General features: G+C 40.6%; 2 protein-coding genes across 3 annotated transcripts; one reads left to right on the top strand and one right to left on the bottom strand.

Annotated features, from left to right (window-relative positions):
• Positions 1-1,663: 1,663 nt before the first annotated feature.
• On the bottom strand, positions 1,664-4,185 carry exosc2 (exosome component 2). The gene is made up of 9 exons (XM_033989445.2): positions 4,049-4,185; positions 3,535-3,636; positions 3,373-3,418; positions 3,214-3,303; positions 2,657-2,722; positions 2,472-2,540; positions 2,209-2,385; positions 1,970-2,098; positions 1,664-1,884 (listed from the first exon to the last, which is right to left on the bottom strand). Exons 1-9 carry the CDS (start codon positions 4,165-4,167, stop codon positions 1,804-1,806), a joined length of 879 nt encoding a protein of 292 aa, XP_033845336.1. The 5' UTR covers positions 4,168-4,185; the 3' UTR covers positions 1,664-1,803.
• Positions 4,186-4,649: 464 nt separating this feature from the next.
• Positions 4,650-27,791, top strand: ric1 (RIC1 homolog, RAB6A GEF complex partner 1). 2 transcript variants are annotated; one of them, XM_033989441.2, is made up of 27 exons: positions 4,650-5,257; positions 6,291-6,398; positions 14,403-14,482; positions 16,130-16,237; positions 18,459-18,604; positions 19,302-19,438; positions 19,518-19,609; positions 19,856-19,944; positions 20,103-20,247; positions 20,319-20,367; positions 20,444-20,620; positions 20,818-20,988; positions 21,080-21,118; positions 21,348-21,458; positions 21,525-21,614; positions 21,697-21,857; positions 21,944-22,082; positions 22,163-22,279; positions 23,266-23,673; positions 23,793-24,104; positions 24,175-24,333; positions 24,402-24,535; positions 24,608-24,888; positions 24,959-25,162; positions 25,236-25,413; positions 25,496-25,684; positions 25,763-27,791. In XM_033989441.2, the coding sequence occupies exons 1-27, from the start codon at positions 5,117-5,119 to the stop codon at positions 26,073-26,075; spliced, it is 4,278 nt and encodes a 1,425-aa protein (XP_033845332.1). In that variant the 5' UTR covers positions 4,650-5,116; the 3' UTR covers positions 26,076-27,791. The 2 variants fall into 2 exon arrangements, with proteins under 2 accessions (XP_033845332.1, XP_033845333.1); XM_033989442.2 differs by having other exon boundaries at positions 19,521-19,609.
• The last annotated feature ends 27 nt before the right edge of the window (positions 27,792-27,818 follow it).

Consider the following 27,818-nt stretch of genomic DNA (forward strand, 5'->3'; position numbering starts at 1 on the left):
TATGCACGACAAAAAAAAAAGTGAAATGATTTTAAATGTGATCTTTGTTATGGGTAAATTATTTATCCACAAGTGTAGAGTCTTAAAAACCAAATCATCCTTCCTCACATTTCATAAAGAACTCTGTCTTTTTTCTCATCTGTAAGTTTTATGGAAAAGAAATATGCTATAAAACTAAAAAATGTAATATAGTAGTATTTGTAGTATTTATTTATTTTTATTTATTTATTTTTATTGTTTTCTGCATTCCTATGTAATTTGTCTGTTCTGACTATTAATTGTGGAACTTTTTTACTATGCCACAAATGATTGTAAACCTATTATTATTAACTCATTAATAAAAAAATAAATAAAAATGTCTTAGGAATAGCTCCTTCATCTTTACAGGGTTTCCAGCCTTTTCCCCAGACCCTGTTTTACCAGTGGGCACATTGATGACCTTGTCCTTTCCCTTTCTGACAAACTAGACATTTAAAGGTGTAAATGTAACCTGCATGTAACTTTTCTGTTGGGGTTTTGTCTACCTGCTTGTCTCCATTGGGATGGCATTGCTTTGCCTATAAAGCTGACAACATATTTTGTAACATTAAACTGCACATTTTATAGCCCCAAAATACATCAACATTTATTCTTACTTTGATTATGCTCACCTCCCCACAGATCTGACCTGTAACACTGATGCAGTGTACAGGAAGGGCCAGAGCAGGCTCTATCTCCTGAGGAGACTCAGGTCTTTTGGAGTGAGAGGGCCACTCCTGAAGACCTTCTATGACTCTGTGGTGGCATCATCCTGTACGGTGTGGTCTGAACAGCAGCATCACAGAGAGAGAGGAAGAAGATGGACAAGGTCATCAAGACGTCCAGCTCTGTCCTGGGCTGTCCTCTGGACTCAGTGCAGGAGGTGGGGGACAGGAGGGTCCTGGCTAAGGTCTTTTCTCTGCTGGGCCATGAGTCTCGCCCCCTGCAGGATGCTCTGCCCTGGAGAGCAGCTTCAGTGACTGATTCACTCTCGCTGTGTGAAGGTTTCAGGTCTTTCCTTCCTGCTGCTGTCAGACTGAACAATGAAGACAGAACAATGAACATGTGTCATTCAACCACATGTGCAATACTCAAGTCACTGAACCACACCTATGTGCAATACTCAAGTCACTTTACGGAGACATTAGAGTCTATTTTTAGTTTGTTTTTAAGTCTATTTCTAAATTTATTTTAAGCTATCTATTATCTTGTTTTATTGCATGTACCATTTTCCTTCTTGTTCTTTAACTGTGCGGTGCAATACTGGAATTTCCCCACGGTGGGACTAATAAAGGCAGATCTTATCTATCTTGGATTGGTGACGTCACATGCTTGTCTCTATGGTTATCTCTATTGTTCAATACCAAACTGTAGAACATCCTTGACAAGAATATTCTACAGTTTGGCAATGACAAGACCCTCAACCTAAAAAGTTACATAGTGGACTTTTATTTTTTTAGATAGTTAATTAATAAACATGTTAGTAGCTGTTACTATGGATCAGACCTGGACGAATGAGTGATTACACAGATAATGAACAATAATCACGCTCCATCAGGTACAGGTACAGTTTGGATCTTTTTAGGAAACACACAGTACATTTTTTCCAATAATCTGAAGGGCTAAATTAAAAAAACGTGACACTGCAAAGAATTGAGTTTATTGAAGAAAAATAAACTCAGCACAACAATAACATTTCAGCAGTAAAAAAAATCGTTACAGATCTAAGTTCATTCAAATATTATTAAAAGTCTTTTTGATTTTGGGAATAAAGATGGGGCATTTCTAACTTTCATGTTCCATAAGTTTCTGCTGTGTCAACAACACAATCTCCTCCATTACTTCAGGCTTTAGAACGTCCTTCACCTGTTGAGAGGCAAAACGCATAAATCTGAAGTCTAGGTACAATGCATGTAAAAAAACAACACAATCCAAACATTACTGTCCCAACCTGGTGCTGAAGAGAAGATTCATAGCAATACAGCACACTAGTGTCATAAAGAAGAACTTTGTGTGCAGCTAAAGCTAGAAGACAGTTTCTTAGTCTTGAAATCACTTCTCTGTCGGAGAGGTTAACTGGCTGAAATGAAGAAGAATAAATACAGTCTATTTATGATATAGATATTAAAATAAACATATCAGACTCTTTCCTGACAGACAATGGTCAACAGAGAATGAAAAGTGACATACCTCTAAACTGGTGTAAAAGCCCCCAGCTTCCTCTTCCTGTTGTGCTGGAGTCGGGTAGAGCCAGACAAACCCATTGTTACCAAGAATAATGGAGGCACCACATGGCAGGTTGTGAAAATGTGTTTTCTGTCTCTTGATCAAAGAAGGTGAAAGCTGCACTAATACGCCTTGACCGAGCTGTTAAATTCAGAGGTACAGTTAAGAAGTCAATGTTTAAATATAAAATGATACACATATTTTAATACTATTACTGTACAACTTACTTTTCCATATTTTAAACTTCTTGTATGAAGTGATAATGCTCCATCGGAGAAAACTGACTGCACTTCTGCCTAAAGTGACAGCAGCAAAACCACAAAAAGAAATAAAAGAAAAGATTACTATTGGATATAGATTAATAATGTCAGTTATATGTATACTTATCGTTTTAATTTGAAATATAAAATACACTGATCAGATCGCCTTCCTGAAGATATTCTCTCATGGTGAGCTCATCCTCTGCTGACCGTCTCCTCTAGTCAAAAGAAAATCAGAACTCAGTGAAATTAGGCCTGGGATGATACTGAAATTTGGTGACACGATTATCATGGACAAAATAAATACAATTAACAATAACATTACAATAATTATTTAAGTTGCTGTTAATTATAGTTTGAATATTATGAAGAGGTTCAATATTTAAACATCTGTTATAGTGCTGTACAACAAGAAATCGGCGTTCATGTCTATACACATTTTTTTACCATTCACTATGCACCAGATATGCTGTGTTCTTAATAAAGATAGGATTGAATGGAGAAGTTGTTTTGTTTTTTTTGCAGATTCTGGTGACAAAAAGGCGATTAGCTTTGTTAGCAATTCTCATGATTATATGAAATGTCGTAGTCGTACAAACCATTTCTATCACGATAAGCGATATTATTATTTATTTTCCCATTACTAGTTGGAATACATTAATTAAAAAAAAAAAATCTAATCTGTGAGCGGTAAAGTATTGAGTCTCACCAGCTCTCCGCCAGGCAGATTCACTGATGACAACAAGAGCACAGAGTCCAACCGGGAGTTTGTTTCCACTTTCCACCGCTTCTGCTGAACCTTTTAAACACAGAGAACACATTCACGTTAATTATGAGCTTTACAGACACATAAACAATGTGCTCCTACCTCTGTGATCCTCCCAACAACCACATCTCCAACCTCGCCATTGAATCTGTAGAATGAAAACACAAGACACAATGAGAATGTCAACTTATTAAAACGGTGGGTAAACAGTTTGTAAACAGGTTTCACAAATATAAAACAGTGATTAGTGTTTTTAGAGTCCACCTGGTTTTTAGAGGGCTGACGCAGATCAACTTGTCGACTCTCTGCACCTCTCCAGCGACAGACGCAGTCAACTTCTCTTCATCCACATAAGTACCATGACCCCTAAAAACAAAACAAGAAACTCCAACATTTTTTTTTTTAAAGATAGACGGAGTTGGAAAGAAAATGACAGGATTCATTCTCATTCCATCTACTGGTTAACTCATTAAAGGTGCACTATGTAACTTTCTGACATTAAACGTATGCATCTCCATAGAGACAAGCAGGTGTGGCTACTAGGCAGTTACAGGTCACATCTTTGGAGAGGCGACTCCTTTCACACTAAGAATACATGTCTCCATTAAAGTATTGTTCTTCCTTTATTTATAACAAAAACAATTACATAAATGTAACAAGGACGTTTTAGTGTTTTACTGTAGAGCATTCCATTCAAAGCAATAACATCTCTGTAGAAAAAAAGCTGATGCAGAAAAGTTACACCTTTAAGATTTATAAATGTATATCACCCGACTACCTCATAAAACCAGTATCTGTAGTGATCACATCTCCAGGCACCACCAAATCCTTTCGATCAGAAAAAGAAGACGATAAAGTGAGTGGTTTTCGCACAGTTGGTAGTCTCATGTCCGCCATGCTGCTCCTGATGCTGCTTCTTCTTCAGGATTTTGACATCAGGCTTGACACGAAGAGCTCTGTACGCCTACCGCCCTCTAACGGCAGCGGAGAGTACTACACCCTCATTATGGCGGATGAAGGCAAAGCAGATCGGAGATGAGCAAATTAGTGGTAAATAAACACGGATCTACTAAAATAAAGGTAGCTAAAGCATCGCATACTCTATGAGGGAGTGTTGAAGAAGAATTGCAAACGACATCAGAGTACGACGACAGCATAATATTGTTACAGAAACACATAAAAAAACACATAATAATAAAAATCAGGCTTTGTTTCCCCTAAAACACTCTTATACCACAAGGTGTCGATGTTTAGCCACAAGTTGTTTTGTTTTTTTTCTTCTTTTTTTTCCCTCCACATCAACATAACGGAGCAGTGACGTCACATGTCAACAGGCCGAGTACGTCAGTTGCGCAGCCAATCAGCGCGCGGCCTGGAGTGTCTTGTAAAGATGGCGTCGGTGCGGGCTGTAGGAGTCATATCTGGACGCTTCGCCGTTATTAAACATCGCTGGCTCCGGTTGTCCTTCATTTGAAACGGTCCGAGCGAGTATTAAATCTGTTTGTGTAGTCCAGGGACTCCGCATCGTTTCGTGTTTTACTGCGGGGGGTTGTTTTATTTCCGTTTATGGTCGGTTTGTCTGGTCGTTAGCTTCAACTTGTAAAAGCAGCGCTAGCTCAGGCTAAGCTCTGTAACGCCGCAGCTGTTTGGCATCTTTGTGCATCTTTGTGCTGCCTTCATGGAGTGATATCTTGGAAAGCAAAGTACTCGTGGCGATCTGTTTTTTTAGCAACACAAAACCTACTGCCAATGAGTCGACTGGATTAAACAGTTTGGCAGTTAGCGGGTGGTCTGCTCCTCTGGCATTGCGACACTGTTTTGGGGTGTCACGGTGGAGTAAGTCGTCATGTATTTTCTAACCGGCTGGCCCCGGAGGCTGCTTTGTCCCCTAAAGAGCGAGGAAGAGCCTTTCTTCATCCAGCCCAGCTCCCAACGCTTCTTCCTCGCCGTGGTCTCTGAGACTCAGCTGAGCATCTGGTACAGTCGGGTATGTCCCCTCCAGCTCTGTTTATCATCTCATGTTCAGTGTGTGGCAGTGACTTTGCTCTGATTTTTCTGTCTCAACCCCTTTTCTCTGTTGTGATCATGTTTCCTCATCATCTACTGGCTGCACAGTGTCTATGGTTCAGTTCAATTTATTTTTGCAAAGCCCCAAATCACAGCAGCAGTTGCCTCTTAGGGCTGAACATGAGAATTGATTTAACCAACAGAAAGTTATATAAAAAAAATCAACAATGAAACAGAAACAGACAGACAGCAAATTAATCAACAGAAAGCAAGCAAATGGAGAAGTGTCCCAGAACATCCTCTGTCCTTAGACCTTCCCTCTCAGCAAAGAAAAACTAAAAACAAACATTGCCCCATTTGCTCACTTTCAGTCCTGGGGGTGGTTCATCTCGTCCTCTTTGTGCAGGGACATGGTTACTATTACTGCTGCTTTGTTAATGGCCTCTATGGACAAAGTCTGTGCATATAAGAAAGGAAAGATTGCACATTTACATTAACTACTCCCATCAGTCTCCAGTCTCAGTTGGAATCACATTTACTGAGTTAAGTAGGAATCCCCTGGTTTTCTGTCAAATGTCACTGAGCCATTACAGCTGTTTCAAAGGAGGAAGATGTTTGTCTGTAGTTCACATAGAGCAGATCATGTTTTTGTCCATTTGGTTATCAGTTTTATATAAATAAGTCTGTAACCAAACAACACACTTGTTTTTTATTTTATTTCATCAAGATGATTACAACTTTACCTAAATCCTCAACAGAATTACATTTACATTCATAACAGCAGCTATATGGTTCATCAAGGGTGTGTTTTCGTGCCATGTACATTACACACACAATTTTCACACAGGGAGAAGTTTGTTTGACTAGATAGTCAATGCACACAGCCTGCAGTAAAATGTGAAATGTGAACACAGCTGATCCTCCTTTGTATCATTAATACTACAATATTCACCACTAGTTATGTATTTAATGTGTTCAAAATGTTTCACTGGTGTTTTTGGATTTGCCCATAGCCCAGTGTTTTGATCGTCAGCTACATTGAATCAGTAAAAGCTGCAGCCCAGTTTGGACCTTATGAAAAAGCAGAATGGAAACCGGATGATTCGATGGTGGCTGTGGCGGTAAGCAGTTCTCCTTATTCACTCACATTGACACTTAAGAGAACGATGCTTTTACTGTTTGTTTGTGAAAATACTGGCAGTGTTTATTTTGACCATAGTCTCTGAAACTGTAACCTGCCCTCATACAGTTTAAAAAAGGGTATGACTTTCAGAACTTAACCTGGATATGGAGGACGCACACAAGTTGTCCTCATTCTTAGTATAAAAGCTGCATATACTGCAGCAGCAGAGGCACTGATTAATGATCAGCTGCAGGTGCTGGAGTTTAGGTAGCGAGGATTCTGAGTCCTTTTAGGTTTAAACAAACTGGATTTCAGCATAGAAAGTGATAACCCCAAATGAGAGACTCATTTGAGGCTCATTCTGCTTTCTGATTGGATAATCGTTTTGGGAACCAAAACACCAAATTACAACATAAACAACTTGGCCATCAAACCCAATGTTTTTGTAAGAATAAGTCACCATTTGGTCAGATTAGTCATGTTTATAAAATTTAAATGCTGCTGTCCCTTTAAGAGGAACAAAATAGAACCAGGCTCCAAGTTTCCATCATAAAGTAAGTTGTGTCTATGAGCAGAGTAGAACACAAACGCTGTGTGAGAAGAGTTGTGTCGTAAAACTAAAGAAAATGGCTGGAAAAACGTGTCCCTGGTGAAGAGACATTTCTGTTTATAGGTTGATGTGTGTCTCTAAAAAGGGAGAGAGGGAACATTCGAGGCTTGGACAAATCCCAACATACACAAAAAAGGCATAATTAAATGTTATATAAGTAAGTGTTCTCCGTGTTAAAATCATCCGTGTTTTCTTCATATCAAAAATATTACCCGTCATTCCATCAGTTGTGTCTCTCACTCCGGCTTAAGCAATCATTAAAGAAATACATGAGTTTAAAATAGACACAGCTGTGGTTTGTGCAGGGCTGGAATGCGAGTCTCAGGGACTGCAGGCTCAGAGAAGCTCAACATCTGGAAAACAGCTGATTTTTTTTAGGTGACGACAACTCTCAGTCCCCACCTCTCCACATCTGAGCACAATAACACCTTAGTGAGATTATTAAGGAGAGGTGGTTTAGCAAAGCCAGGGCAACATGTTAAGATGCTGAATGGGGTGAAAGTAGCAGAGTATCTGTAATTATGGTGAGCGTGTGTTCCCCTCTGCACTTGAAATGGAGAAAAGCTGCCTCTGTTGTTAGGCTAAAGGTAACGGGGCTTTTTACGATTTATTCAAAATGTATGAAATAGACGCAGCATTTCGTGTGTGTTATCTGTCATAAATGTGTCTGCAAATCAGTTAGGTGTCTGTGTAATCCCTCAGTCGTCCAAGTATGATCCAAAGTTGTAGGAGTGAAGATGTTTTGCTGCTCATCCAAGCCGCCTCTTCACTTCTGGTCAGATTCTGATCAGATATAACGCAGCGTCCAGCAGTAATCTGACCAGACCTGAAGAAGCGGCGTGGATGAGCAGCCAAACGTTTTCACTCCTACAACTTTTTGTGCACTTAATAGATTTAACGTTTTTTCTTTTACTAAAGTCAGTTGGGTGTGATTCAAGTCTAGGAAATAACTTGATTTTTATTTTTTAACTGAATAGGAAGCTGAAACAAAACACTTTATTTATGTTCTAATGGAAGATTGGGGTGAGATTTTAATACGTTTTCTTCTTCCCACTCCTTTTCGAGCTTTTATAAGGACTAATTTGTGAAATGTACTTTAAGTTTACCTGATACAGTTGCTCAAAATAAATAAATCAACAACAATTTTACCCATTTCTACGAGACTAGGCCTGTCACAGTCACATATTTTGGAGTCTGGTCGATTACTGAGGAAGAGTTTGGCAATAAATGATAATATTGAAACTAAAAATTATCCACTAGTACAAAGAAAAAGTCCCAAAAATGTGCTGAACCATAATTTGATATAGAAATGATCATGACAGGCCTTTGCACATTTATGCTTTTATGGCATGTTATGTACTCGCACGTAGGGTCTACTGCAGTTGCTGGTCTGAGGTTTACAGTGACAGAGTGACCACTGGGAGACACAGGATATTTCAGAGACCCTCCCTTCACATAGATACAAGGCGGTGTCCAGTAATAATCTGACCAGAACTGGACGAGCAGCCAAACGTCTTCACTCTGAAACCTTTGTCCAGTGAGAGAATTGAATTTTTCATTTCCTGCGGATCATTCCTGGACCACTGAGGGATTACACAGACAATATATTGACAAGTCTATAAATCAGTCCATAAATTCTCATTTCAAGCAATACAATTATATAAAAACATTGTAATATGTACTGTGAGCCGCTGTATTAGGGATGCACTGATACGATACTTGTAGCTACCCTGGTTTCGTTCATGAAAAATGACTTGTCGTTCCATTCTGATGTTCATGTGTGTCAATATTTATTCTTTCACACGTTCAATACCTTCAACACCGTGAAAACTAAAAAATAGAGGAACATTTGCTCAGCTCTGATGCATAAAATACCTTTTAAAATAAATGCAGAACAAAAATACTGTTTACAATGTTTCGCCTTTACAGTCTCTTTTCACTTTCACCGTTTTCTCTCTGTTTAACTTCTAGGACAAAACATTCTTTTTATAAATAAAATATATAAAATTAATAAAAAAGACTGTAATGTTTTGACACATCTTGATAATTTGAACAAATATAGAACATGAATTTTCAGACTGACTTATGACTGTTATCATGAAAACAAAAATACCGACTTATTACCGTTAGCTACAATACTGGTATTCGATATTGGCGCCGATATTGACTTTTTTTAGAGATTGGATATCAGTTCCAAGATATCGATTGAGCCGATATACTATTTTAGTCTACATAAATTGGTGTAATAAGACAATCTACTCGCTAATGTCGGCCTAAAATGTTCTCATATTAAACTTGTATTTTTACCAAGCTGTTCTGGAGCTACTTTAAATGCTAAATAAGTTACAAACCACATTTAGATCATGTTTTACCGTACACTGCTAGTGTTTAAAGGAAATAAATGATGTTTTCAGTCTCTGCCCTGGTATTCTATATATTGACTGTCCTTTAAAATACATATCTCTGAATGATGTAACAGTTTAAAACGATAATTTGACAGAAACAAACCTCATGTCCCATCAAATTACAGAACAGAAATTGCTCAAGATAATTTTGTTTTTGTACTGGATTAAGTCTACAAACTCACTGCACTAAAACTGGAACGAGGGGAAAAAGCTTTTGGTTTTTGGTTTGCTTTAGTCTTGGTTTTATTTTGGTTTGCTTCCTTAAAATGGAATACACTTTAAGAACATGCAAAACTGGATAGACTGGAGCTACGACTGTATTTGAATAATCTGGTGATAAATATTTATAATCACACCTCATGAAAAGACGAGTCTGGTGCTCTCATTGGGCTCTCCCCGTTTAAATAAAGATAAATGGAAAAGAAAAGACAGATATTTAAAGCCAAAGTAATGTCATCGAAACAGAAAAAGCCGGCGCTCCGTAATCCACACAGACCGGGAATGACCTTTTAAGACATAAACAAAATGTACTTTTTTGAAGGAAATCATACAGAAGCTTTGACAGATGTAAAACGGCAGAGCAGTTGTGTGTGTGTGTGTGTGTGTGTCAGGAAGTGAACGCGCACTGACTCCCTGTTGTGTTTTAACTGAACTGGCTCCACAGTCGACTGATCTGTTTTCCAGACACATTCACACGGAGTACAGATTTGTCTTTTGTATCCAAATAATGTTATGAAATATAATTAACTTCCCATTATGTGTTTTATTTACCAATGTAGTTTGTGCATTTCCTCCTCGACAACACATAGATCCAAGTTAAACGAGGTTATTTCATGCATAACAATATTGTGTAAGTGTTTCACCACAAATGACTAATCTCAGAGCAGCACAGTCAAACTCTGAGCGCTGGTGGTTTGTGTCTTTGTAGGTAAAGACGCACACATCTCTCTGCTCTGTATGTGTGTGTGTGTGTGTGTGCTTTTATCCACCTCATCGTCTAATCTGACTCATCTATGGACCGTGTAATCTCTAAAGTGAGATTACGCTGCACTTTCACCATTCAAAAGTTTGTACGAGTTGGCGTGAATATGCAAACAAAGCAAAAGTTAATGCAGTTCTCTAAGTAAACTCACTAAAACAACCACAATTAAGACCGATCGATGTCTTCAAACGCACACGCAAAGAAACGTGCTGAAACGTGCTGAATCAGGAGCATTGACAGAAGCTGATGGGGCCGTGCTGCCTTTAGGTTTAAACAGTCTTTTAAATACTGTTCAAGACTAACGTGACCAACCAGTGAACACAATCAACTGGTTATAGTGAAGTAAGAAGAGGAAATAGTAGAACTGAGTAACCAACGCAGTTTAAGTAAATATTATTAAAGGTAGGATGTATGCAACGAGCTAATTATGGAGGGAGTTTCTATCAGGAACAACAAACACAAACGCCATAGCTGCAATTATCAGTCGCTTTACACAAATAACAAATCTATTTGTTTCAAAGTTCGTTTGCCAGCTCTGCCCGACTCTCACAACAACACACATGATTAACTTCAAAATAGTTATTCCACTGACACTATAACCCCAGAGCCTGATGATCTCAGTAAAACCCTGTCTGAAGGAACTATACCTTAAATAAATGTTAAAAATGACACCCACACACTCGCACGTCGACACAAAACAATAAAAATAAGATATAAGTTAGTTCCCCGTGCACCAGAGCAAATAAAGTGTAATGAAAATCTCACTTTTATTCCCTGATTTGAAACTTTACAACATACATTTTTAGTTTTTTTTGTCACACTTTATAATTTTTCTATTGGAAAAGTTAGAGTAAAATGTGTTTATTTTAAAGGAACTGTATACAATTTAAATGATTTTCCTTTTACATTTCATAAACGTGACGTATCAGTGTCCTCAGATACAAGGCAGACGTGTTCAAAACAAGTACACATTTTACTGATAAAAACTTTGAGGTTCAAGTACTCTCTCTGATCTGAATTCACTTTCGATGCAAAGAGAGTAAAGGCACGTTCTGTTGTCACTGTAGTTTTTGTTTGTTTTTTAAACTGTAAAAGTGGGAAGGTCTGGAAAAAGTTGTTTTTCCTCCACACACTGATCTGTTTGAGTTGAATCCACTGGTCCATATTCACCTGCTGCAGTGAGACATAGATCTGAGTGTCTGAGGTTTTTTAATGTGAGAATCGAACAAAAACACAGCCTCGTTTTGCTCTTGTTAGAAATCATTACGAAGCTTTAACAGACTGTCATTTTTCGGAGGCGACTTTAGCGATTACATCATTCTTTTGTTTGTCTGTCATGTTCGCCGGCTCTTCGTGAACAATGGACCCCCTCTTCCTGTGTAATTATCTGCCCCTTTGTGTCCATAACGGGCCAGGAATGTGGTGGTTACACAGCTAATACGCTTTTAGTCAGTGTTCACCTTTATTGAGGCTCCAGCTGCAGACACCTGAGACGCTCTTTGGCTCCTGAAGGTTACTCAGAGTTGTAAAATCCCCCACCTTTCCCTCCTGTGTCTTTTTTTCATAGCTTTGAGGTAGTTTTGAAGCAGCGCTGACTGTTTCACACGGGCAGATTCTTTGTGAAATGGATTGGGCTCAAAATGAGACGCGTTTAGGTGGAGTTTCTTTGCTTGAGACGTTGGGTTTAGCTATAATTGTTTCATCACTCTAGTATTTTTTGCAAAAAGAGAAGAGAACAGTTTTGTCTGAAATGTTTGAATCTATAAGGGACTGCTTCAAAAACTCCCAGAATGCCTCACCTGCGTAAGGCTATGGACGATCCGCGCCAGAACTGAGACGGGAAAGAGGCTTTTAGCTGTTTTAATTCACAAAAACGGAACAAACTCCAAGAAAGATCAAAACTAGAAACGTCTGTGACACAATCGCAATTTAATAATGTGGTAATGAACTTTTATACACAAACCTGCTCCTGTTTATATATATTTTTTTACTTCTTGTTTATTTTGTTGTTTTTCTGTTTGTACATTTGTTCCTCGCTATAATCGTGATTCATCTTTCACGGTCTCGCTGTTTTGCAGATTTTTTAGTGCGGTTTGACATGCTTTTTTTTTTACAGCGTATGATCGTGCATTGTGTCGTGCGTCCTGATTGGCTGTTGGACTGTAGACCATTGTGTTCTGCGTCCTGATTGGCTGTTGGACTGTAGACCATTGTGTCGTGCGTCCTGATTGGCTGTTGGACTGTAGACCATTGTGTCGTGCGTCCTGATTGGCTGTTGGACTGTAGACCATTGTGTCGTGCGTCCTGATTGGCTGTTGGACTGTAGACCATTGTGTCGTGCGTCCTGATTGGCTGTTGGACTGTAGACCATTGTGTCGTGCGTCCTGATTGGCTGTTGGACTGTAGACCATTGTGTCGTGCGTCCTGATTGGCTGTTGGACTGTAGACCATTGTGTCGTGCGTCCTGATTGGCTGTTGGACTGTAGACCATTGTGTCGTGCGTCCTGATTGGCTGTTGGACTGTAGACCATTGTGTCGTGCGTCCTGATTGGCTGTTGGACTGTAGACCATTGTCCATCAGTCTCCTCCGTGCCGTGTCTCCTGTCCAGTACAGAATGTGTTCAGACAAATTTACATAAACGTTGGATCTCAGTGTGACTCTGAAGTGCTGTACGTTTGCGATTTGTTTTCTCCCCGACAAAACCCACAATGTCGATGAAACGTTCTGCACCGACAAAGACGCCTACGAAGGTTTGAACTTTGAGAGAGTTTAAACGAGAGAGAAATGTGAGAAAATGTTAACGCCTGTGTGAGAAAAGTGTATAAAGTGTGTGGTGAGGGGTTTTACAGACAAAAACAGAGAGAATAATTGTAAAAATAAAGCTGATACTTCGTGGATTCTTCCTGTTTTTAGAACGTGACCCACGCGATAAACGAGTGACCACTGTATTGTATTTCAAACAGGGCGACCGTGAAAAAGAAGTGCTGTCATTGGGATCCTCTGTGTAAATAAACATCAAGAAAATCAAGAAAGAAAAATATTGGGATTATTGCCACATTTAAAACAATATATTCTACTTATTAAATTGTGAAAAAAAAATCAAAATGGAGGCTGAAACCATGGCCTAAATCTATGAATACTCGCCGCTTTCACATTTTTTTCAATTCTTCTCGTGTGCTGAGTATGTTCTGTGCGTTTTTATTTCACGTCAGAGGAAAAGTCCACGTTAAAACCACAGACGCAGACTTTGATCCTGTTTTGTGTCGCGTTTCAGTCGGTGAGATCAATTTCGGCGGTTTCCCTGACGACGCGCGCCCGTCCTGGTGAAACTTTAATCGGCACGCCACAACCGTCACACCTGCCATTTACAAGAACATCTCACGATAAATGCACAACAATCATGATATTTCTATAAGATTTACTGAAAAAAATACTAAGATTTACTGAAAAAAATACATGAGCTGCTTTGATAAATTTGCAGAATGAAACACTATTAATAATGTTTCTTCTTATTATTCTGAGACTTTCTAGGTTGAATAATTATCAAGTCTTTTATAGAACTTTTTTAGATGCTCAAAGTCGCTTTACAGTTTCATGCATTATTCATTAACTCCATACTCTGTCATTTTAAACTCCAATTGTAGCCACAGCTGCCAGTCTGTGCCGCTCTCACACACACTATTTTCATACTAAGAGTGTGTGAGAGAGCGTGGGAGTAGTGAGGAGGTAATTAAGACATAATTATTTGAGCCTCTAAAATTTAAATGTCATTATACTACAAAAAATATCCCCACAATGGCAAAAACGTATGTCACAATATATCAATATCTGGATGTAAAAGTGTCTCTTTCTCAGTCTGATTCAGTTCATTTTGTTAATTTGTGTTGGTGTCTCTTAGAATTCAAACTAATATCGAGTGGAGTTGTTGTCAGTGATAGTTCTTATAGTAATACTCTGTGTTTATAGTAATATTCTGTGTTTATATTCGTTCTTTCTGTGTTCAGACTGCCAAAGGCTATGTCCTTCTGTTCGATGTCCTGGGTGGAGGAGAGGACCGCTGTCTCTATGAGCCCGTTTACCCGAGGTGAGTTTTGAGCATTTAAACCTCATTTTCTTCTCTTTCTGGGTTCTGCTCAGTGCTGGGAGAGTATTTAAGTACCTGAGTAAAAAGTATTTCACACAAGGGGTGATAATTTGTTATAAATGTAGTGATATTGATAAAAAAAAATCAAAATTTTGGTCACAGAAACGATACGAGTCAGTGTCTTAATCTTTATGATTTTTGTGTGTTGATTTTTGTTTTGCTCAAAGTCGAAGCTTGAACTCTTAAACTTTAGTCAGGATGTTTACACAAACTTGGTAAAAAATAACCCCTCAAATCATTTTACTTTTCAGTCCTGTTCAAAAATGTAGTGGAGTAGAAAGTACAGATACTGCTCTCAAATGTACTCAAGTAAAAGTAAAAAGTACACACTGTAATGTACAACATGCCTAAAAAGTCACTGTTTCTGCTGAGTGGTCATTTGATGTACAAAATAAACCATGGGCTCATTTTGTGCAAATTAGAACGGGTCAGATTATGATAAATTAGAATATGTGGACGTGTGGTTATCAGGGCTGTAGTCGAACAGAGAAATTCTTGGTCGACTAAAGACGCCAGCAATTTAATCCACTAAATGATTAAAGGTCTGTAGCCCTAATGTTTCTGAAAAGAGGGGGAGGGAAAAACTCTCATCTATTACTCATCTCTGTATTTGACCCAAACTGCATTCACAAGACTACTGACCACGCAAGTGTATTTGTATATAAAGTAATTTAAAGTGCTTTACAGAATAAGAAAGACATTAAAATCACAATACAACAAATCAGAACATAAAGAAGAATCTGAACGTGGGCTGAACGTGGACTAAATCAGGTCTAAACGTGGACTAAATCAGGTCTAAACGTGGACTAAACCAGGTCTAAACGTGGACTAAACCAGGTCTAAACGTGGACTAAACGTGGACTAAACGTGGACTAAACGTGGACTAAACGTGGACTAAACGTGGACTAAACGTGGACTAAACGTGGACTAAACGTGGACTGAACCAGGTCTAAACGTGGACTGAATCAGGTCTAAACGTGGAGGCCGGTCACTGAAGACCTCAGAGTGTGAGACGGTTCATATGGCACTAACATGTGTGAGATGTACTGCGTGGGACTTCATCAAAAACAAAATATGCAGAAACGACACACACCGGGACACACACCGGGACACACACCGGGACACACACCGGGACACACACCGGGACACACACCGGGACACACACCGGGACACACACCGGGACACACACAAATTAATAAAATAAGAAAAAGGAAAAAAAAGAATAATAAAAAATAATTGGTGTGATCAGTTTTTTTTATTTTTTTTATGCAAACAATTACAACAAATTCTTTAAATTAACCTTCACATAAATTTGGTTATGAACATTTTATTGTGACGTCACGGTGGAGGATGTGGGCGGGGCTTCAGCTGTTTTCTGGGCCAAACGGTTTGATATCTCCCGACTTAAACTCTACATGAACCAAGACTAAATGTGCTGTTTTTGTCTGTGGTGCCTCACATTCCTCAGCCACATACCACGGCACTGGGGCAAGTCTGAACAGATCTGGTCATCCTGCTCTTTGACTTAAATGAACTTTTAAGCTACTTTTACTGTTCTTTTAATGATATTACATCTTTTTGGTTCAGGGGGAGTTCTCGTATGAAGCTCAACCCAGGTTATAAGGAAGAACAGTGTGCGCCCGCTCTGTCCTTAGAGCTGAAGAAACCTGTTGATCTGGAAGCTCCTATCACCAGGTAAAAGCATGTGCCTGTATTTACTGTAATCTCACGTTATTTTCCCCTCACACAGTCCCAGACCCGGGCTTAAGTCCTGAATATCTATGTCCAAAAAAACACCCTACGGCAAGTGGAAAGGAGACTGTCCGTATCTGATTTAGACGAAATATTAAGTCTTTTGCAAATGATTAAGCTCAACAGTTGGTGGGATTTTAGGTTTTGTAAAAATAAAACCATTCGGGCTAAGCAGGCAACGCAACGCAAGTTTATTTGTACAGTACAATTAGTACACAAAGTCATTTAAAGTGCTTTTCAGAATAAGAAAGACATGAAAATCACAATACAACAAATCAGGACATCAATAATCATCATAAAAGTAACATTAAAAGAGAAGAGGCAGAATAAAACCCTTTCAGTCTCATTCACAGATAAACAGAACCGTTTGAGTCTGGATTTAAACATTGTCAAAGTCGAGGCCTGAGTCACATGTTCCAGATTTTAATTGCACAAAACTGAAACACTGATTCAACATGTTTAGTCCTGCTTTAGTCCCGCTTTAGTCCCGCTTTAGTCCCGCTTTAGTCCCGCTTTAGTCCCGCTTTAGTCCCGCTTTAGTCCTGTGTTAGTCCCGCGTTTGTCCCGCTTTAGTCCCGGTTCAGTCCTGGTTTATCCCCGGTTTAGTGCCAGTTTAAAGTCTATTCTCTGAGCCACAGGACACATGTGCTCATACATCCTGGTTCTAGTCCTGACCCGAGCAGCAGTGTTCTGGATGTTCTGGATGTTCTGTTCTGTGGCTCGTTTGGAGAGTCCAGTGATCAGGACGTTACAGTCGTCTAACCGACTGGACACAAACGCAGGATAAGTCTCGCTAAGTCTGGTTTTTGACAGTTTACCTTTGATTTTTGACATGTTTTTTAGATGGTAAAACGCTGCACATGTTATTGATTTGATGTGGATCCATTATTACCCCTAGAAAGCAGCATTGTTTTCTTTATTTATTCCATTCTCCTCCTTTTAAACTTTGATTTGAGTGAGTCAGGATCTGTCTGCTCAAGTCTATAGGATAAATACACGGACACTTCTGGAAACATCGTGTCTACCCACTGTTGATCTCATTGTTTCTGAGCAACATGAACTCAAATGAGTCGGTGTTTTCTTTCTGTCACTTCAGTTTATTGTATACAATTTGCCTGTGTTTGTGTCTTGTGCTGTTGTCACTTCACCAACGTCTTTGAAAAACACCACAAAATAATGGAGTCCTATCCCAAAGTCCATGAAAATTAAATCAATGCTGCAGCTTTCAAATAACAAGACAGTGGCGCTAACATTACGTAATTTCTAAACACAAAGCCTTGTTTGTTCTCTGCAGTGGTACAATCGGCCCTGGTACCGGCAGGAGTGTGGTCTCATCACAGCTGGACTGGTCTTTCAAACAGGGACGGGCCAAACCGGGACGGGCCATATGGCAAATATTAAATTGCACAGTTTTCCTAGAATTTCAGAATCGTGTTTACTGTGTGGCCCTTCAAAGAACATAAACTTACTAAAGCTGCAGCCTCTGAAAGTTCAAGCTCCAAAAAAGTCTCTGTTTGAACATAGAGCGACATTAAACAGAGAAACACTCACTATTTATGTATTTATTTATTTATTTATTGGATCCACATTCAGATGTAGCACAATTTGCATCAATAATACCTCATATTTTACATTTCAAACACTAAAAATAAACAGATATATCTTGAAATGCGCCATCTAGAGGGTAAAAAGCAAAGTACTATCACTGTACCTAACAGTGTTTACTATGAAGTACATTTCATACAATATTAGAGTAATATTTTCCATGTAAGGCGAAGTATTCCACAGTGTAATGGTTCAATACAAAGCAGTTCTTTTCTGCGTGTTAGTGCTGGTTATTGGCGGTTACATCCACCTCTCCAGGCATGTCTGGTTAAATAAAATGTTTGTTTTGGCTGAGGGACACTTTTTGAAGGGAGACATAAGGTGTGAATTGTGTTTCTAATAAATGCAGTGGTTTAATAATCGTATCTTTAACTAACAAACATTGTAAAAGTGGCATCTTAATACAGTACGAGCAGCTCTATTTTGAATAATTTGGAGTCTGTTATGACGAGATTACCCATAAAACCCATAAAACCCATAGCCATGTTTTCGTAGCACAGCTGGACAGTAAATATAACGTGCCTATTATTATAATCTTTCTGTTTCTGCTGTGCGTCAGTTTGCAGACTCTTCAAGAGGATCTACTGGTGTGCACGGCGGACGGCTACCTTCATGTGCTGCACTGGGACGGACTTGGAAGCAACGGGCGCAAAACCATCTGCCTTACCACAATCCCCTTCTCCCTAGATCTGCAGTCTGCCCGAGGTTAGACCATAGGAAACACGTGCGACCAAAGCATCGCAGTGAACAAATACTGGCCAGGACTCTTCAGAGCGTTTACTTCATGTGCAGTTATAGCAAAAGAGAAATAAAAACTGTCAACTGGACAAATCGTTGTAGGAGTGAGGACGTTTTGCTGCTCGTCCAAGCCGCTTCTTCATCATCTATCCCCCTGTCTATAACTCCATCCTCAGACCCAAAGCAAAGAAAACAAAAGGGCTAACCAGGATGCTAATAGGTGTGAAATCACTCATTAGGGGCTTGAATGACCATGCTGAGTAGGACTCCGGCACAGTTCTGGTCAGATTACTGCTGGACACTGCCTTATGTATGTCTGAAGGAGGAGCTAACGACACTGTTTTTAGTCTAGGTCAGTTGTGCGACCTTAAGTGTGCACTGTGCCTGAGTCATTCAAGCCCCTAATGAGTGATTTCACACCTATTAGCATCCTGGCTAGCCCTATTATTCTTCTTCTTTGTTCTCTTAGTTTTGCTTGAAGATGGAGTTATAGTTAAGGGACAGAAACGTCTTCACTCCTACAACGTTTTCTCCACTTGACAGACTTTATTTTTCTTTTGCGATGGATCAAACCTGAATGACTGAGGGATTACAGATATTTCTTGTGCAGTTATTTTTCTGTTGTTTTCATTTTGGACTGCTTCATTCATGTGTCCGTCTGTAGGCGGCCCCTCTTTGGATCTGGAGGGAGTTCATATTTGCTGTATGGAGTATTGCATAACTCTGGACGGTTTTGCTGTGGTGTTAAGTGACGGACGCCTGGGATTCATCACTCCGCTTAACAACACCATTGCCTCGGATGTAAGAATGTATATGAATATAATTAAAACAGAAGAGAAAAGATGTTTGTTCTGTTTTTATTAATGCCTCCTTCTCTCAGCAGCTGCAGGGCGTCTGGGCGGCTGATGTGAGCGACGGCACGTGTGTCGCTGTGAACAACAAGTACAGACTGATGGCCTTTGGCTGTGCAAGGTGAACCCCCTTTCCCTCTTTTCATTTCCTTTATCTATAAATGCTTCTACAGAGCTGTTCAACTACAGTCTACATTTTGACACTCTATGGCCTGTTGGCGAGATCACCTCCTCCAGAGCAAACCGTCCATTAAATGTCCTTCTTAGAAAAAGCTGTCAGCTCTTTAAACTGCCCCACAACTGTTTTATTCATCAAACATTAACTATTTGAATGCCCTAAATGTCAAACTGTTGTTGCTTGTTACAGTGGCTCTGTGCTGGTTTACACTATCGACACCACAACAGGATTCATGCAGCTTTCCCACAAACTGGAGCTTACCCCAAAACACTACCCAGGTTTGACATTTCACTCTTACTCCTTTTTATTTTTCCCAAGGTTCCCAAACAGTGTTTTTTGACAGGGCTCTTATCCTTTTAGCCTCCAAAATATTGACTTTTTTTGTTGAAGTTTTTAATCTGGGGTCTAGTATGACTTTGTTTTTGTTTTTTTGCAGACATCTACAATAAAACCGGCGCAGTCAAACTCATTTGCTGGTCACCTGACTACAGCGTTGTCATGGTTACGTGGGAGTGTGGTGGCTTGTCGTTATGGAGCGTCTTTGGCGCTCATCTCTTTTGCACTCTGGGAGAAGACTTTGCGTAAGTGAGCGTGACTTCTTCATTAGATTAAACGGACACTGTTAATTGATTTGACGTGTGCTTTTCCACAGACATCGCTCAGATGGAACAAAGAAAGATCCCATTAAAATCAGCTCTATGGTCAGTGTCTTTACGTAATAATACTGTTATTGTGACACTTGTTTTGTTCCATATGCTCATATATTTTTGTATTCAGAGCTGGGGAGCAGAAGGTTATCATCTGTGGGTTATTCCAAACAAAAGTGAGAGAAGAGCAGAGGAGGAGCAGGTGGTCCAGGATGAAGAGCTAAAACCCTCTCCTTCATGTTGTCTTCAAGTTGGCATTTTGCAGTTTTACTTCATAAAGAGCGCCCTCACGGTTAACCCCTGCACGGTGTGTGAATCAATGCACCATTTTAATCTCAAAAGAACAAGAAAATCTGTCAGATGAGCAGTGAAACATCTCGTACGTTTTGTCCAATTGACAGGTTTTATTTTTCTTTTGCGATGGATCAGACCTGGTCGACTGAACGATTACACAAACATCATTTTAGTGTGAACAAAACTAACCATAGTGATCCCATTCTGCAGAGTAACCAAGAGCAAGTGCTTCTCCACGGGGAAGACCGCCTCTACCTGACCTGCGGCGACCCCTCACAGGTCCACAGCTCCCTGGACACGCACCAGCCGCCCAACCAGGACTCCTCCATCTCTCAGGGACTCAGCACTTTACTGGGACACAAGCACTGGCATGTGGTCCAGGTGAGACAGAGATTCACATCACAATGCCGTCGATCACTGCGTTTTAAAATGCTATTATATAAACTCACTAATGTTTTCTTATTTTGAATAGATTCACAGCACATACCTTGAAAGCAACTGGCCCATACGGGTAAGTTAAATAACTCATTAACTGTTTATTTTTGTCGTTACAGCCAATAGTCCAGTTTCATATTGATGTGTGGTTAAGCAATGGCTGTAAACAAAACTGTGTTAGCTCACAAATGCCTATTGATTTAGCTAAAACCAAGATCAAATTAATTCTGAGCCAGAGTAAACATTCAGACACGCCGCATGTGTTTATCTTAAGGCGATACTGTAATGTGTTTGTTCTGTTGTAGTTTGCAGCTATAGACTCAGCGGGCCAGTGCATGGCTGTGGCGGGAAGGCGGGGTTTTGCACACTACTCTTTATACACAAGGAAATGGAAACTATTTGGAAATGTAACTCAGGCAAGTCACATCAGACACTAAGATTATTTAACGACAAAAACAATGAGATTGACTTGATGTGAACAGGAGCAGAACATGACGGTCACCGGGGGTCTGGCCTGGTGGAATGACTTTGTGGTTGTCGCCTGTTACAACTTCAATGACCAGCAAGAGCAAGTGAGTCACAAACAAACGAAACAAACGAACACGTGTTGCATTTTTGTAATAATTGGGTTAATTTGTTTTGACTCTTTCCCAGTTGAGGCTTTACCTTCGGACTTCTAACCTGGACAACGCCTTTGCCTCGGTCACAAAGTTACACTCTGATACTCTGCTGCTGAATGTGTTTCGAGACATGATAATCCTGTTCAGAGCAGACTGTTCCATTTGTCTCTATAGTTTAGAAAGGAGGAATGACAGGTGGGTTCTTGGATGTCGTTAGTGAAGTTTCCTACACATTATCTGCACGTTTTGCTGGATTTGTTGTATCTGCTGACGCGTTACAGCCCGAGCCCGTCTGTTAACGTGGAACTGCTCCAAGAGGTGTCCATGTCCCGCTACATTCCCCATCCCGGTCTGGTCGTCTCGGTCACTCTGACATCTGTACGGACGGAGACTGGCATCACGCTGAAGGCGCCACAGCAGGTGAAACTCATTTACACAGGTCACCCACAGGGGAACAAGAGCACAGTGACTAAACGATGCATTGTTTTAATTGAATCCAGGCCTGCATGGCTGAAAGCATCATGTTGAATCTGGCTGGACAGTTGATAATGCTCCAGAGGGATCGATCAGGGCCGCAGGTACGAGAGAAGGAAACTGCCCTGAACAACAAAAAGCCGGTATGTTTTCCCTCAGGTGGAACTACAGTTGTATGTATTGATTCATGTTGTGATATACAGGGTGTCCACTAAGTCGATTTACAATTAAAAACATGATTACAAAGGCAGTTGATCAGATGTCACAGTCAGACTTGTTTTTTTGTACTCGGTGATTCCCAAAGTTTTTACCTTATTTAATCCACCTCCTCCACTTCAATTCAATTCAATTTGTTTTTGTAAAGCCCAAAATCACAGCAGCAGTCACCTCTTTGGAACTCGACAATGAAACAGAAACAGACGAGCAAATTAATCAACAGCAAATGGAGAAGTGTCCCTAGTCCCTTAAGTGTTCTTAGATCCTCCTTCTTCTCCGTGAGGAAAAACAAAACAAAAAAACAGTGGGTAAAAGAGAAACGTCGAGGAGAACCACAGTAAAGGATGGACAGACTGCAGATGTCAACACGAGGCTGGATTTCTCGCTGTAGCAGAACCTCATCAATGGTTCAATCTCATCTATATATTTGGCTTAAGTTCAGTAACATCCCGTATCTTCGTTCGATCCACGACATCTTTAACACAGCCCCATAGAACCCACGACACACACTGTGCTTCTCTTGAGGACGAGCCACTTCTGTAAGACGCCTCTTTAATCAACAGGATGAAATACAAAGATGCAATGATTAAAAACGTTTATAACCACCGAGTACAATAGAACAAATCTAATGAATACAGCTGATCAATTGCCTTTGTGATTAAATTTTAAAACTGTAATGAGATTTTAAGGGCACCCTGTATATATTTGTCTTTGATTATGAACTTGAGACACTCATTATTGGTGCATCAATCATCATCCCATCCCTTAATCTATTTAGGCAACATTTTAAAGAGAAAAAATAACTGTGACATCAAACTGGAAATGCTAATTGACAAAAGTGCACTTATATTTCAGATAGCTTCAGATGTAAAGCTTAAATTGATCATAATTTACTGGTCTTTTCCTCTTCCAGCTGCCCTTTTGTCCACCCGTTGTGCTGGCTCAGTGTGTGGAGAACGTCTGGACCACCTGCCGCTCCAACAAGAAGAAGCGCCACCTGCTGGAGGCCTTGTGGTTGTCCTGTGGAGAGGCAGGGATGAAAGTGTGGCTCCCACTGTTTCCCAGAGACCACCGCAAGCCCCACTCGTTCCTTTCGCGGCGTATCATGTTGCCATTCCATATAAACATTTACCCGTTGGCCGTGCTGTTTGAGGATGCCCTGGTGCTGGGGGCGTCCAATGAGACTGTGCTGTACGACGGGCTGCAGGGATCCTCTGAGTCACTAGAGGCGCTGTTTCCCTACTGCACAGTGGAGAGAACGTCCCAGATCTACCTTCATCACATCCTGAGGCAACTGCTGGTCCGCAACCTGGGGGAACAGGTATTTCCCCTCTGTATGGATATTTTAAACCTAGAATGTTGAAAATTTGTGGAAGAAAACAATGGAAAATAGTGCATGTGTTTATAATAAGCCGTGTGTCTGTGTTTTCTTTCTCGTAGGCTTTAATGCTGGCCCAGTCCTGTGCTTCTCTGCCGTACTTTCCTCATGTCATGGAGCTGATGGTTCATGTGGTGTTAGAAGAAGAAGCCACATCTCGGGAGCCAATACCCGACCCTCTGCTGCCCACTGTGGCCAAGTTTATCACCGAGTTCCCCTTGTTTCTCCAAACTATCGTTCACTGTGCCAGGAAGACGGAGTACGCCTTGTGGAATTATCTGTTTGCTGCTGTGGGAAACCCCAAGGATCTGTTTGAGGAGTGTCTGATGGCTCAAGATCTCGACACGGCGGCCTCCTATCTTATTATTCTGCAGGTAACTTGACGTTTATCTAGAATATGGAAGTCATCTTAACCTGTAGTCTGAATGTATTTTTTTATTGAAGAACATGGAGGTTCCAGCAGTGAGCCGCCAGCATGCCACTCTACTATTTAACACAGCTCTTGAACAGGGCAAATGGGACTTGTGTCGTCACATGATCCGATTCCTCAAAGCCATTGGCTCTGGGGAAATGGACACGCCCCCTCCCACTCCTACCACTCAGGTAAAGTTTGATTATCATGAGCGTCGTGTGATATTTGGACCACAAATTAACAATGTGTTTTTCAGCAGGACCCCACCTCAGGAGGCTTTGAGTTCTTCAGAAATCGAAGCATCAGTTTGTCTCAGTCAGCAGACCCTGTTGCTTCAGGCAAATTCAACCTTCAGAAGACGTTCAGTATGCCCAGCGGGCCTTCGGTGAAAGGGTACTATTACAGTTGACTGTGTTTTATGTCTTGTGTCTGAAAACCTGCTCTTAGCCGTTGTGTTTCTGACAGGCGAGACGTGGAGTGTGCGGAGAACATGTACATTGACATGATGCTGTGGCGTCACGCCCGACACCTGCTGGAGCAGCTGCGCCTCAGAGACCTCGGCTGTTTCTCTGCTCAGCTCGGCTTTGAGCTCATTGGCTGGTTGTGTCGAGAGAGAAACCGTGTGGCTCGAGTTGAAGATTTTGTTTTTGCATTAAAAACTCTACATAAAGATTTCCTGTGGCCATTTCCTGTGATTCCTGTTGGTTGTATTAACTCTCCACTAAAGAATGGCCGATGTCGTCCAGGTCGGTTTAAGTTTGCTCCAGAGACTGTGTCTTTGTGCTCTGAATGTAACTCATCTTTACTTTGTGTTAGTGCTGAGCACCAGACTGTTAAAGTCTGGGTCGGCCGATAGTCTTCTGCACAGTGACATGGACACGGCGCCTCTTCAGACTCAAAGCAGCAGCTCCTGGATGGAGGGCGTGGCTCAGAGAGACCTGGACACGGCCTCCTCGAGTCTGTCAAACCAGCAGTCACCTCAGACACAAGACGCTTTTCTGTCTCTCGTCACAAACAAAGGTTCCAGGCTCTGCTCATTATTTTGTACATATGTAGCCGTAGATTATGTCAAACCTTATGTCTTATGTTTTAGTGGAGGAATACAGTATTGGCTCAGCCACCGACCTGACGGAGACGAGTTCAGTGGTGGATGGAGACTGGACCATGGTCGATGAAAACTCTTCAACACTATGTTTAAGCCAAGCAGAACTGGAGCATATTTCCATGGAGCTTGCAAACAAGGGTCCACACAGGTCTCAGGTTCAACTGAGGTGGGTCTAGTTTGAACCATGTAAATGGTCGACTGATGGGTTTGATTTGATTATTATTGATTGTTGATTATTGTTATTCCAGGTACCTCCTGCACGTGTTCATGGAGGCCGGCTGTCTGGAGTGGTGTGTGGTAATTGGTTTGATCTTGAGAGATGCCAGTGTCATTAAGCAGGTCATTAGTTTCCTGGATCACCCAGAAATTCCACCAGAAACTGTAAAGAACATTAAAAATGGCTTATTGGCTGTTGAGACGTGGGCTTCCACAGACTGGTGAGTAGAAGCTGATTCCGGAACATTCCCCTAAAATAAACCTAACATCTCACTCTCTTTTTGTTGTGATCGTTTCAGTTTGGGATACAAACCTTTTTTCAACTTAATCCAAGCACAGTTACAGCAACTGCTGGAATCCACAGCGGAACAAGTACAAGTGGAGGCATTTCAGCCCAGCAGCCAGTCAAAGCTAGGGGGCGCCGAGGGGCAAACGAGCCCCGTAAACCCTCGGCCTGAGGACAGCCGCGGAGGCAGCACTTCACTGGGCCTGGCCCTGCCCAGTCTGGAGCCCGCGGGGGGCTTCCCCCGCCCCTTGTCTGAGGACGGTCCAGATGAACCCATAAAGGAGCAGGAGGACGAGGAGGGAGCGTATGACTGCACCTTGTCCTGAAACTCAAATGTGTTGAACTCTGAGTCTCAGACGTACTGGAGCTGGACTTACACCGTACAGGCCCTTACTTCAGTCAGTATTACCACTCTTTAGTGTCGAGTGTAAAACAGTGCCATCAGGACTTCAGCACAACCCCAACTCGTTCACTTTGACTTTTCCTCATGGAGAGAAGAGTCATTTGGAGAGATGGGGATTATGTACCAACTCTTAGGCAAGAAGTGAGGATTTTAACATTGGAAAATCAAAACGACTCTAAACTATGTTTCAGCCTTCAGAAATGGTGCACTTTATGTGTACAGAACTTTTTCATACCTCATGATTTTAAAATATTTTCTGAAAACCTTTTTATAAATTAAAAGTACAAACATATTTTTGTATATGGCCCTTGCAGTCCTAAGTCCATATAAAAATATATATATATATGAAATGCAAAATGATGAAGTGGTTTAGGATTTTTTACAGAAATTATGAGGATTCTGTATTGCTAGTTTCTTACCAGCCAACAGTACCGCTGCTCATGTATTTTTCACTAACCCTATGAGGCTGTAACAAAATCCCCTCCACTCTGCCCAGACCATCCTGAGTGATGGGAACCGGAGCCAGTATCGGTTATTTACTTTCCTCGAACAAGCAAAGCAAACATCAGTGTTGAGGTGAGCTCTCAGTGTGAGCGCTGCACAGGCCTGATTTAAAGCTGCGGTGCAGTGGGGGGCCTGACTAACTCCATTGTGTGGAAAGCAAAAGTAAAACACTTGATCCACTCACATTTAAGCTTGTACATGAAATGTAGGATTTGAGTTGAACAGCCACAAACCTGATGGTCCCATGATGAATGTGTTAACCCTCTGAGCGTCTGTGGCTTTGAGGGACTTGTACTATATTGTGTTGAAATCACTTTGATAAAGTGGTGAATATTTCATTGATTTTATTGTATTAGACATATTATTTATTGGCATTGTTGTGTTTTATTGCCGTGTCTCAAACCTAGTGATGTGCTCAGTTTAAGACTGACATTTACTTAATCAAACTCATGTATTGGCTCAAAGCACAAAAGTGTGTCACCTGTAAGTCAGTATTTGTCCAATGTTTTGAAATGTTGCTTTAGCTTTTTATTTTTATTAATTTTACTGCTTAACTTTATTTTATCCAAACTTGCTTTTACCTTCTCAGGTTGACCCGTTTTTTTCATAGGAACTTTTGCTCTTTTGCCTGTAAAAAACAAACCATTGGCATCTTAGTTTTTAGTAAAACTAAAAAGGGTTTTTGATGAAAGGACAAAGGTCACCATGGTACAGTGAGTGTCTTCTGTTCACACACAGAGACAAAGCTGCAGCTCCACGACGCTGCTCCGCTGTGGCTTTACTTGAATAACTGACAAACCAAAGACTATGTCAAGAGAGGCCTTCGCTTTGCTTTCCATTTATTGTTTTGGTTTATTATTTAAACTTGAATTTCCTATTCATCACAAACAATTTAAGAAATAAACTGGTGATGACTGCCTGACAATTTCCTAAGGAAATGTGCATTTCAGATCTTTTCTTCTGTGGGTTTGGGGCGAGTGGAGACAGCGCCACCTTAATGTCCTTTTAAGGAAACGCTCGGGTGAAGACGATGTTCAGTGTTGTAAAAATACAGTTGTACAATTGTCTTTTCTATAACATTTTCTACTCTATTTTCTCCTGTAAATAAACATAAATAAATTATTTTTTAAAATGAGGAATGTTTTGTGCATGTAAAACAAAC

Source organism: Periophthalmus magnuspinnatus, chromosome 23 (genome assembly GCF_009829125.3).
Source record: "Periophthalmus magnuspinnatus isolate fPerMag1 chromosome 23, fPerMag1.2.pri, whole genome shotgun sequence".
Lineage (NCBI taxonomy): Eukaryota > Metazoa > Chordata > Actinopteri > Gobiiformes > Gobiidae > Periophthalmus > Periophthalmus magnuspinnatus.